We start from the raw sequence: 12,580 nt of genomic DNA, 5'->3' as shown, positions 1-12,580 counted from the left end.
GTTTATGTCCCCTTCTCACAAATCACAATAGCCTATAGTAGTCATACAGCCATAACAAAAGCCTATAGTAGTCATACGGCCACAACAATACCCTATTTGGTATTTATTAGGATCCCATTAGCTGTTGCATAAGCAGCAGCTACTCTTACTGGGGTCCACACAGAACATGAAACACAATACAGAATGACATAATACAGAACATCAATAGACAAGAACAGCTCAAGGACAACCACATAAAAAAAATGTGAAGGCACACGTAGCCTACATATCAATGCATACACGCAAACGGTCTAGGTCATACAGCCATAACAAATCCTACGGTAGTCATACTGCAATAATAATAATTACCTAACTAGCTAACCTTAACACAGATAAAAGTATTTTCACTGAACTAAACTGCTGTTTTGATTTTCAAAAAGTTAGACTTGTTATTAAAAAAGAACAAATAAAATGAGTAGCTAGCTAGTAACAGGTAGCATGTCATATCTATCCCACTCGGGGTGTTACAACGGAGTTGAACGCAAACTACTAATACAGCAACGATATCATTGGAAATCTTAAACCTACATTTAATTATCAACCTTACAGATCCTTCTTCTGCGCTTGCTGCTAAGATCTCCTCGTCTGTCTCTACCTTTTCCATGACTGTATTTGTTTCGTTTATAAATACTGTAACATATCCATGTTAGCGTTATGATTTTGCTGTTATTTAGAATCAGATCAAATTGAACGTCAGTTGACCGCTCATTACATTTTAAACGTGTTGCGCTGAATACTTCCGTTATTGAAATATCGCGATTTTCATTGGTCATCCCATCACAACAGTTTCCTTAGTTGATTGGTTAGGTCTGAATTCTAGTCGAGCGAGTTCGTTTTAACTTGACGTTCAGTCCAAATTCACGTTCAATTTTATGGTGATATTATTATTTTCAGGACTCTTTAAAACGTTGGATTCTCAAAACCGATTATATGGGATTGGCAACGAACAAAAACGCTAGTGAAGCTTTAACTAAATAACAAATATGTCCAAAAAACTTCATTGCCCAGAAATGTTTTCACCGTTCGAAGACTGTCTTCAACATCAATCACAGAATGATTGATTTTAATGTATCGTTCTTCAATGGTGGTAGATATATGATCGATATCAACGGTGTAAAGTACCTAAGTAAAACATATACTGAACAAAGATATAAACGCAACATGCAACAATTTCAATAATTTAACTGAGTTACAGATCATATAAGGAAATCATCAATTAAAATAAATAAATGTGGTCCTTTATGAATTTCACATGACTGGGCAGAGGGCGTATTTTAGGCAGGGTTGAAGACGGCGGTGTTTTGAAGCTGGTTGATTGAATGCCAAGATTGTGCAAAGCTGTCATCAAGACAAAGGGTGGCTATTTGAAGAATCTTAAATATAAAATATATTTTGATTTGTTTAAGACTTTTATGGTTACTACATGATTCCATATGTGTTATTTCATAGTTTTGATGTCTTCACTATTATTCTACAATGTAGAAAATAGTAAAAATAAAGAAAAAACCCTTGTGTTGTAAAACGTGTGACCGGTAGAGAACCATAGTGCTACCGACAGGTGGCATGCATTCCAAATGACACACTATTCCCTGTAGAGTGCAGGGCTCTGGTCTAAAGTACTGCACTATATAGGGAATAGGGTTCCATAGGGCTCTGGTCTAAAGTAGTGCACTATATAGGGAATAGGGTTCCATAGGGCTCTGGTCTAAAGTAGTGCACTATATAGGGAATAGGGTTCCATAGGGCTCTGGTCTAAAGTAGTGCACTATATAGGGAATAGGGTTCCATAGGGCTCTGGTCTAAAGTAGTGCACTATATAGGGAATAGGGTGCCATTTGAGACACAGCACTGGAAAATGCTGATGTAAACATCTAGGATGGAACAGTATCATCCTAACTGGGTAAACATCTAGGATGGAACAGTATCATCCTAACAGGGTAAACATCTAGGATAGAACAGTATCATCCTAACTGGGTAAACATCTAGGATGGAACAGTATCATCCTAACAGGGTAAACATCTAGGATAGAACAGTATCATCCTAACAGGGTAAACATCTAGGATGGAACAGTATCATCCTAACTGGGTAAACATCTAGGATAGAACAGTATCATCCTAACAGGGTAAACATCTAGGATAGAACAGTATCATCCTAACTGGGTAAACATCTAGGATAGAACAGTATCATCCTAACAGGGTAAACATCTAGGATGGAACAGTATCATCCTAACAGGGTAAACATCTAGGATGGAACAGTATCATCCTAACAGGGTAAACATCTAGGATAGAACAGTATCATCCTAACAGGGTAAACATCTAGGATAGAACAGTATCATCCTAACTGGGTAAACATCTAGGATAGAACAGTATCATCCTAACAGGGTAAACATCTAGGATAGAACAGTATCATCCTAACTGGGTAAACATCTAGGATAGAACAGTATCATCAATACACAGCTAATGAGGAAGGGACACAGAGGTCTGATACATAATAATTCAGAATTACTTCACAGTACAAGTTGACAGTAGTGTGTGTGTGTGTGTGTGTGTGTGTGTGTGTGTGTGTGTGTGTGTGTGTGCACTTCTTCCCAATGCTAATGATAGACGATAGACTACAAACTACGTTTCTGATCGATAGCGGTCCTCAGTCGGCCTGCCGTGATGTCATTTAGTTGTTGTTTAGGACCCACCAGGAGGCTGAGAAGAGAGGGAGAGAAAAGAAGGAGAGAATGGAGGGAAAGAAGGGAGGGAGAGGAGAGAAGGGGAGAAGGGAGGGAGAGAAGAGAAGGAGAGAAGGGAGGGAGAGAAGAGAAGGAGAGAAGAGAAGGAGAGAAGGGAGGGAGAGAAGAGAAGGAGAGAAGGGAGGGAGAGAAGAGAAGGAGAGAAGGGAGGGAGAGAAGAGAAGGAGAGAAGGGAGGGAGAGAAGAAAAGGAGAGAAGGGAGGGAGAGAAGAAAAGGAGAGAAGGGAGGGAGAGAAGAGAAGGAGAGAAGAGAAGGAGAGAAAAGAGGGAGAGAAAAGAGGGAGAGAAAAGAGGGAGAGAAAAGAGGGAGAGAAAAGAGGGAGAGAAAAGAGGGAGAGAAGACACACTTACTCACAAACACTGATCCATTACATAATAAACCGCTTCCAAATCAACATGTCTAAATGATCCTCCTCAGAATCAATGTAACTCCCCGGGAGGCCGGCGGGCGAAGGGGGTCATGGTCAAGAAAATAGAGGACTATATTGATTGAGCTGGCGAGATGGAACCGATGGAATAGAGGTCCTCTGTAGCTCAGTTAGTAGAGCATGGCTGGGTTGGTGGGTTTGGTGGGTTGGTGGGTTTGATTCCTGGGACCACCCATACGTATGACCGTAACTTGCTCTGTATAAAAGCGGCTGCTTAAATGGCATATAGTTAAGCAATAAGGCCCAGTGTGGTATATGACCAATATACCACGGCTAAGGGCTGTTCTTATGGACGACACAACGCGGAGTGCCTGGATACAGCCCTTAGCCGTGGTATATTGGTCATATACCACAAACCCCCGAGGTGCCTTATTGCTATTATAAACTGGTTACCAACGTAATTAGAGCAGTAAACATACATGATTTGTCGTACCCGTGGTATACGGTCTGATATACCACAGCTGTCAGCCAATCAGCATTCAGGGCTCTAACCCCCCAGTTGATAATTGTTAAAGAACACTCCTGCCGAGCGTGTTACAGGACGCTACATCACTGTGTTGTGTTCACATTCGGGACCTACTCTGTCTGGCTCTCACTCGTCCTCCTCACGTGAGAGATCATATCCCCTCCAGAACATGGCTTCAGCCAATCAGACAGTAGCTGATATCTCCTCCAGATCATGGCTTCAGCCAATCAGACAGTAACTCATATCTCCTCCAGAGCATGTCTTCAGCCAATCAGACAGTAGCTGATATCTCCTCCAAATCATGGCTTCAGCCAATCAGACAGTAGCTCATATCTCCTCCAAATCTTGTCTTCAGCCAATCAGACAGTAGCTGATATCTCCTCCAAATCATGGCTTCAGCCAATCAGACAGTAGCTCATATCTCCTCCAAATCATGGCTTCAGCCAATCAGACAATAGCTCATATCTCCTCCAAATCATGTCTTCAGCCAATCAGACAGTAGCTCATATCTCCTCCAAATCATGGCTTCAGCCAATCAGACAATAGCTCATATCTCCTCCAAATCATGGCTTCAGCCAATCAGACAATAGCTCATATCTCCCCCAAATCATGGCTTCAGCCAATCAGACAATAGCTGATATCTCCTCCAAATCATGGCTTCAGCCAATCACACTCTAGCCATGCAGTCTCTCCAGGTCCTGATTGGCTAGCCAGCCTGGCCCAGGCTCTCAAAGGGAGTAAATCTTGCCCATACCAGAACTGTCTTTTTCCAGTCTGTGAGCATGGTTGGACCTTTGTACATGGGATGTGTGAGAATACTTCATCCCCGTCTTCCTCGGTGTGTTTAAATGAACTTCCTCTGTGTTCATACGTGGGCTGCTTTATTCCCCTCTAATCAGAGTCCGTTAGTCACAAACCAGTCCAATACGTAGAGCCGGGTCGCTCACCTTCAGTATTAGTCCCAGAAGTGCCAACTCAATCAACATGGTACCCCAGGCAGGCTTAAAGGTCAACTGCAGTATCATATTGTACAACAGCTGATCAAACTAACACTGTAAAAGTGTGAAAACATTTGATCAGTGTTTACTTCCTGATAGTTGCTAGTTTGAAAATACAATCAACACAGGACCTTCTAATCAGCAGGTTTCCATGGGTTACAGCTCGCCTGGTGACATCACCATGCGGTAAATTGGTTAATAGACCAATAAGAAAGAGAGTTCCGAACCTCTCTACCAATAACAGCTAGCGTTCAGTTTTTCGCTCCCCACAGTCCTAGCAAAATTCTTACTTGAGAAAATAGTATTTTGCTAAAAAATATATTTTGTCCAGTTTAATGGAAAAATATTACAGTAGCTAGGTTTTCATCGAATATGCGACAGATTTTCATGCGAATATTCAAAAATATGCTAATCTTCCCACCAGAGATGTGTTTCCATCAAACTGACTTTTTGCAGATAAAAGGCTGTGAGTGAGTGACATAAAATAACATTTGCAGTTAAAATGTCCATGTACCAAATTAAAAATATAATTTAAATGGGTTTCCATCTCATTTTCAACTCTACTGATGGTTTTCTCACAATTCTTTTTTGTTATATAGCGAATGTGCCCACTCAGGATTCCACAGTGTGAGATTATTATGGATAAGAGCGATATTATTTGTATTTGTCAAAATGGCAGCCAAGCAATCCATCATCAAGTCACCAGAATAAGACTCTCCATATTTATTGGAAAGGAGCGTCAACCTCATCACCGTGCATTTTTCACCACCCTGTGAAATTCATCATTTATTTAATCTGTAATCTAATAATCTGCATCCCAAATCTTTCCCAAGTTTTAGTGACTCCAAGTTGACTTGGATTTGATGGTTATTGTACCAATATTTGCGCATTAAGAGCAGAGAGAGAGAGAGAGAGAGAGAGAGAGAGAGAGAGAGAGAGAGAGAGAGAGAGAGAGAGAGAGAGAGAGAGAGAGAGAGAGAGAGAGAGAGAGAGAGAGAGAGAGAGAGAGAGAGAGAGAGAGAGAGAGAGAGAGAGAGAGAGAGAGAGAGAGAGAGAGAGAGAGAGAGAGAGAGAGAGAGAGAGAGAGAGAGAGAGAGAGAGAGTTTGAGTTTTAAATATTCTTTATTGGGTCTGGGAGCCCACCACACAATAAATCACATCAATTAAAAACACAACTCCAACTCCTCCTCCACAGTAACTAAACACAACAGCCTCTGAATACCCCATATACTCAAAAACAGATCAATATTGTTGACAAGTTTATAATAGGCAAACTCAACCCTTAGTCTCGCTGCCACCATTCCCTCCAGCATTCCCACCACATCCACAGACCCCTGTTCCCGAATACTGTTCTTTCGGGTCTTCCATATCGCTAATTTTGCTGCCCCTAATACAAAATTAAGCAACACAACGACACCCTTTTGCCTGAACCTGTACTTTGGCCCAAATATATACAGTTGGGAAGAGAAAACCTCTCCCAACGTTGAGAACCAGTCAGTGATCAGGTCAATCATCCCGACCAACCTGGGACACAGTAAAAACAGGTGTGCCAGACTTTCAGACTCTGCACAGAATGGACACCCTTCCTCAACAGTAGGGTCCAGATGTACCAGATGCATGTTGGTGGCTATAGCTCCATGTATGATCCTCCATTGGAGGTCAGCTGTCCTCTTATCAATCGGCAGTTTGTATAATGATCGCCAACAGCCTTTTGGGGAAGCACCTGGACCAAGCACACCCGCCCACCTCGTCGATTTTACCCCTTCCAGGGAAGAGGCATGGGACACCTTTACACATATTCTGTACATGGCCTTCTTTCCCACCTCCTTGAAATCCCCCAGCTCCGGGGTATCGAAGGAAAGCAGCATCCCCACGTCCTCCTCAAATGCCCCCACCGCAGCACTAACAATCAGTGCAGGGAACACATAATCCAGACCCTCCTTCCACCGATCAGAATTGGAAATGTTAGTCACATACTGACGATGAAGAACTGGCAAGGAGTCACAGACCTCAGCGACGACCTTCCTCAGTAGGCGAGATGATCGGATCCCCGCTCTTTCTCCCAGCTCCTCCAACGATCTGCTCCTGCTCTGCATCAGATGACCCAGCTTGGTGCACCCGACACCTAACAGGCATGAACGCAGGCTGGCTGAACCCAGAGCACTGGACTGGATGGCAGTGTTATAAAAAAGAGGCTCTTCAAAAAGCCACATCCCTGGTAGCGTGCCGGCCTTACGGGACTTGACCAGAACCCTCCAAGCCTGCATAACAGACTCATAGAATGGAGTCAGGCCATTCAACTCACCCCCCTCCAGCTTTAAATGGAAAAGGTGCTTGTCTAAGCCCAAACAGCCTGCTCTCCTCATCAGTGCGTAGGCTGTGTCGACCCAGCTAGAACCGTCACTGTACAACAGTCTCTGGGCTGCTTGAAGCCGGAAAGCCATGATCCTAGAGGAAATGTCCACCAGGCCTTGCCCCCCCTCGTGCAGTGGCAGGTACAAAGCTGCAGCTTTGATCCAGTGTTGTCCAGACCAGAAGAAATTGACAAGGGTCCTCTGAAGCTCTTGTATCAGACCCTTTGGTGGCTGCAAAATCATTAGTCTGTGCCACAGGGTAGAAGCAGCAAGATTATTAATTACCAGTACCCTTCCCCTATAAGACAACTGGGGTAGCACCCATTTCCATCTTGACAGTCTGGCACACACTTTCTCCACTACACCCTCCCAGTTCTTTTTCTGAAAGACATCAGAGCCTAGAAAAACACCCAATGTCTTCATCCCATCTCTGCCCCACTGAAGCCCCCCTGGTAACCGTGGAGCGGACCCTATCTGAAGCTGACCTGCCCACAGCGCTTCACTCTTTCCCCAATTGACTCTAGCTGAGGAGGCACCCTCATACACCATTAAAGCGTCTGAGAGAACCTTAACATCCTCAGCCCCTGTAATAAAAACTGTCACATCATCTGCATACGCAGACAGTGCTATCGTGGGACCCTTCATTACACCTGGCACAGAGAAACCAGTAAGCTTCGCTCTTAAAAAACAAAGCATTGGTTCAATCGCCAGACTATATAACTGCCCTGAAATTGGGCATCCCTGCCTGATACCCCTTTGGACAGGGATGGGGCAACTCAAACCACCCCCCACCTTCACCATACACGAGGCCCCAGCATACAGTAAATTCATCCAAGACAAAAAAACATCCCCAAACCCAAAGGCTTTCATCGTTTTGAACAAATACTGGTGGTCCACTCGGTCAAAAGCCTTCTCCTGATCCAAAGAAAGTAAACCCACATTTACATCAGACAGTTTACAAATGTCTAGAACATCTCTTATCAGAAACAAATTGTCAACAATTGAGCGATCAGGTACACAGTAGGACTGGTCCTTGTGGACCAACAATCCCAGATACTCTTTCAACCTGTTTGAGAGACATTTTGAAACTATTTTATATTCTGCACACAGCAATGCAACAGGTCTCCAATTTTTTATGAGAGCCAAATCCCCCTTTTTTGGCAACAGTGAAAGCACCGCACATTGACAGGATACAGGAAGAGAACCCTCATGAAAAGATTCACACACCACTTCATAAAAATCCTCCCCAATAGACCCCCAAAAGTGCTTATAGAACTCAGATGGTAAACCATCAATGCCAGGGGCTCGGCCTGTTGAGAGCTGCATAACTGCTGTGGACAGCTCTTGCAGTGTAATGTCAGAGTCCAATGCGACTCTCTGTTCAGGTCCCAATTTAGGAAGACCATGTAACAACTGTTCAGTACACAGAGAGTCACAATCCTCCGCCTTATAGAGGGCAGAGTAGAAATCCACGGCATGTTGACGCATTTCACTGTCATCCGTGGTCACCTTCCCATCAGGGAGACGAAGGCAGACCATCTGTTTACGTTGTAATTTCGACTGTCCAAGGTTAAAAAAAAAGGCACTAGGAGCATCCATATCCTTGAGGGAAGCGAAACGAGACCTAATCAAGGCACCTTTCACTCTTTCATGCAGAAACGACCTCAGTTCATGTCTCTTGTCCTGTAAGTTCATGACTAGTCCAGGGTCATTCTGAGTGAGCAGCTTCAATTCAATTGATTTGATGTCCTGTTCAAGGGCATTGATAGTCTCTTTAACTTCAATTTGAGACAAAGCAGTATACTGTTGACAAAATACTCGTATTTGGGCCTTCCCAACATCCCACCATTGTCTCAAGGACTCAAAATTCCCTTTTGTAACCCTCCATTTTTCCCAAAACAACAAAAACCTTTCACAAAACTTGACATCATGTAACAATTTAACATTAAAATACCAGTAAGGTGATGACCTTCGTGGACAGGACAAGTGAATATCAACAGTTATAATGTGATGATCAGAGAAACCCACAGGAGTAATGGCACACCTTCCAACCCTACTACAGTATTGATCAGATACGTACAACCTATCTAACCTTGCTGCACTGACACGACCTTCATTCACTTTCAACCATGTGTATTGCCTAACTTTTGCATTCCTTACTCTCCACACATCAGAAAGCTCTAACTCAGTTAATAGGCCAGACAGGAAAGTGGCTGACCGCAGGTGAGGTTCTTCAGCGTTGCGATCAACAGTAAAATCCACAGTACAGTTCCAGTCCCCCCCTACAACCATACACCCCTCTTGGTCACACTGTCTTAAGGTTTCTTTTATTTTATCAAACACAACAAGACGCTCTGTACCCTCATTAGGAGCATAAACATTCAAAAAAACAAACAAAAACCCCATAACATCCACCTTGACCAATAAAACCCGACCCTTGACAATCTCTGTTGTAGATATCACAGTCACCCCTAAACCTGAGGAAAACAAGATGGCCACCCCAGCACTGAAATTAGTACCATGACTGAGTATATGCTGCCCCTCCCACCACATTCCCCAGTCAACCTCATTATCCTCATCACTATGTGTCTCCTGTAGGAAAACTACATTAAGCCTTTTCTGTTTTATTTCTTCTAAAACCCAAGCCCTCTTATTCCTGTCCCTTCCCCCATTAATATTGAGAGAGCCCACCCTTAGTACCTCCATGTAGAAAAGAGAAAGGAAAAGCAGAAGATACCACAGAGAAACCAAAGAGAAAGAAGACACCCTATGAAGCATGATCATCATCATTATTTAAATTTTTTCTTATTAACCTGACCACGTTTCCCACCACCTTTTGCTGCTGTAACAGCAGTAACAAATTTCCTCAAGCGAAACCGCTTCTTCTCACTCAACTGGTCTAACCCCACCGTCTTCTGTAACATCACAGCTGACCTCACAAACTTATCAACATCAAAATATTCTGCCAATTTGACAGATTTCCCAAAAGTCTGATCCAGAAACCCATTTACCTCCTCTAGATCATAAATTGAGTCCTCACCAGCTGCTGTCATATCAGAAGAGATATCCATATCCTTCTCCTGATCCTCCTCAGCTGAGGCCATAGACCACTGACTCCCCTCTACCACATCCCTTTCAACACTCCCCACTTGCACCCCATCACTCGTACCAGGCATCTCCTCCACTACCTGGGAGACTAGCCCCACCTGAAACCCATTACCCGTGGTGGGCATCTCCTCCACTACATGAGAGCCCAGCTCCACATGAACCCCCTCCTGTACCCCATTACTCGTAGTGGGCATCTCCTCTACTACCTGGGAGCCTAGCTCCACATGAAACCCCTCCTGTACTCCATTACTCGTAGTGGGCATCTCCTCCACTCCCTTGGAGTCTAGCTCCACATGAACCCCCTCCTGTACTCCATTACTCGTAGTGGGCATCTCCTCCACTACCTGGGAGATTAGCTCCACATGAACCCCCTCCTGTACTCCATTACTCGTAGTGGGCATCTCCTCCACTACCTGGGAGATGAACTCCATATGAACCCCCTCCTGTGCCCCAGTACTCGTACTGGGCACCTCCTCACCAGTCTGAGGAACTGGCTCTTCAGATCCATCCTTACCTTCTACAACAATATTTTTCCGCTGCATAACATCTCCCTCTAATACAAGTTGCAAACTCGTGGCCTCAACACGGATAACTTGTTCCTCGGCAACAGGTGGTTGTGGCTGCTCAACCACTGTCAGCCCACCTCTCCCTACATCAGTGGGCCCAGGCGTTACGGTGACCACCTGCGCTCCTCCCTCTGCCTTCTCCCTTTTCGGGCAAGCATGTCGCTTATGGCCAACATCCCCACACTCAAAACACCGTTGACTACCCGTACTAGCATACGCCATATACATTCTATTGTCATACTTGACTTTAAACGATATCTCTAAAGTCTGCTCCGGTGAGTCCAAAAACATAAACACCTGTCGCCGAAACGACATAACCTGTTTCAACGCCGGGTGTTTGCAACCCAACGGAACAACCTTAATTGAGCTTGCAAACTTCCCAAAGCGCAATAACTCGCGCTCCAATAGCTCATTTGGAATAAACGGTGGTACATTTGAAATCGTTACCCTTGTTGACGGAGAAAAAAGCGGCGTAACTTGAATAAACATTCCTTTAAAAAGTACGCCCTGCTCAACCATACGATCAACAAGGCGCTCTTCTTTAAGAAATACCACCACCGCTTTGTTCATCCGTGACGCATAAGCAATATTCTCATAGCCTACCTTCTCTCCTACGGCGACCAGAAACTCCTCCACCGTGACAGTAGCTTCAGTAACACACCTAAAGCCGTGCCGAAGTGACAGGGACGGCATTCCAATTCTGGAAGCCATCCCCGCCAAAATCAAGGTAATTTCGATACGAAAAAACCCAAATACTTAATTCTACCACACCAAAAAAAAAATATATATAATAATCTTAATCATGCACAGAAGAAACCAAAGAATGCCACCAAGAAAGAAAAAAACCGAAAGAAAGTTCTGAATATCCAACTCTACACAACACACGCACTCCCTCGATCACACACTTCCCAGCATGCACCAAACACTCCCAGCATGCAGAGAGAGAGAGAGAGAGAGAGAGAGAGAGAGAGAGAGAGAGAAAGAGAGAGAGAAAGAGAGAGAGAAAGAGAGAGAGAGAGAGAGAGAGAGAGAGAGAGAGAGAGAAAGAGAGAGAGAAAGAGAGAGAGAAAGAGAGAGAGAAAGAGAGAAAGAGAGAGAGAGAGAGAGAGAGAGAGAGAGAGAGAGAGAGAGAGAGAGAGAGACAGAGAGACAGAGAGACAGAGAGAGAGAGAGAGAGAGAGAGACAGAGAGACAGAGAGACAGAGAGACAGAGAGACAGAGAGAGAGAGAGAGAGAGAGAGAGAGAGAGAGAGAGAGAGAGAGAGAGAGAGAGAGAGACTAATTAATTATACTGACACAAAAAAGATCCCACCATGTCAAATGAACAACTTGTCAGGCTTCTAATATAATTGTACCGGCATTTCATGTTTCCATCAGCCCCGGTGGTAACAGTTTTTCACACGTCAGGTAATCATCCGCATGAAATGGTTGGATGGATATCTGGTTAATAAGGAACTAAATTGTCACCCCCCCCAAAAAAGATTTGATATTGATGTAAAAACTGCTGCATTGGACCTTTAAGACAATGTTCAGAACACGTGAAAGAATTCAGTATGAAACCCAGGTGTGTTATTGAGTGACGTACCAGGCACCAGCATGGTGGTCATGAGCTCTGGTGTCTCCAGGAAGTCCACGTTGCCACGCTGGAACGTCTTACTGTAGTTGGTCTGCAGATGGCTGCACATAGAAAACACAGAAACACAACTTCAACTTCCTCAAAGTGCTTTTACATTCAAGTCATTGGGGGGTTTTACCCAAGAAGAACTTCCCCAAACAGATTAATTCCGATTAAGTTGATTAATTAAATTGGAGCATTCGAACAGCAGGCAGAGAGACATATGTTCTTAGCTCGGGTTTTAATTTAATGAGCAGTTGAAAAGT

The 12,580-nt window shown here is 44.0% G+C and overlaps 1 protein-coding gene across 1 annotated transcript in view; it reads right to left on the bottom strand.

The window, feature by feature from the left end:
- Positions 1–1,790: 1,790 nt before the first annotated feature.
- necab1 (N-terminal EF-hand calcium binding protein 1) overlaps positions 1,791–12,580 on the bottom strand; it is a 116,994-nt gene continuing 106,204 nt past the window's right edge. Inside the window, exons 11-12 of the mRNA XM_038983788.1 lie at positions 12,285–12,376; positions 1,791–2,735 (exon numbers count right to left, since the gene is read on the bottom strand). Of these exons, the coding sequence (XP_038839716.1) occupies positions 2,707–2,735; positions 12,285–12,376 (121 nt within the window). The 3' untranslated portion in view covers positions 1,791–2,706. The remainder of the gene's footprint in view (positions 2,736–12,284; positions 12,377–12,580) is intronic.

The sequence above is a fragment of the Salvelinus namaycush genome, unplaced genomic scaffold, assembly GCF_016432855.1.
Source record: "Salvelinus namaycush isolate Seneca unplaced genomic scaffold, SaNama_1.0 Scaffold190, whole genome shotgun sequence".
Taxonomy (NCBI): domain Eukaryota; kingdom Metazoa; phylum Chordata; class Actinopteri; order Salmoniformes; family Salmonidae; genus Salvelinus; species Salvelinus namaycush.
The sequence above is the reverse complement of the archived record's forward strand: the minus strand, read 5'-3'. Positions and strand labels throughout refer to the sequence as shown.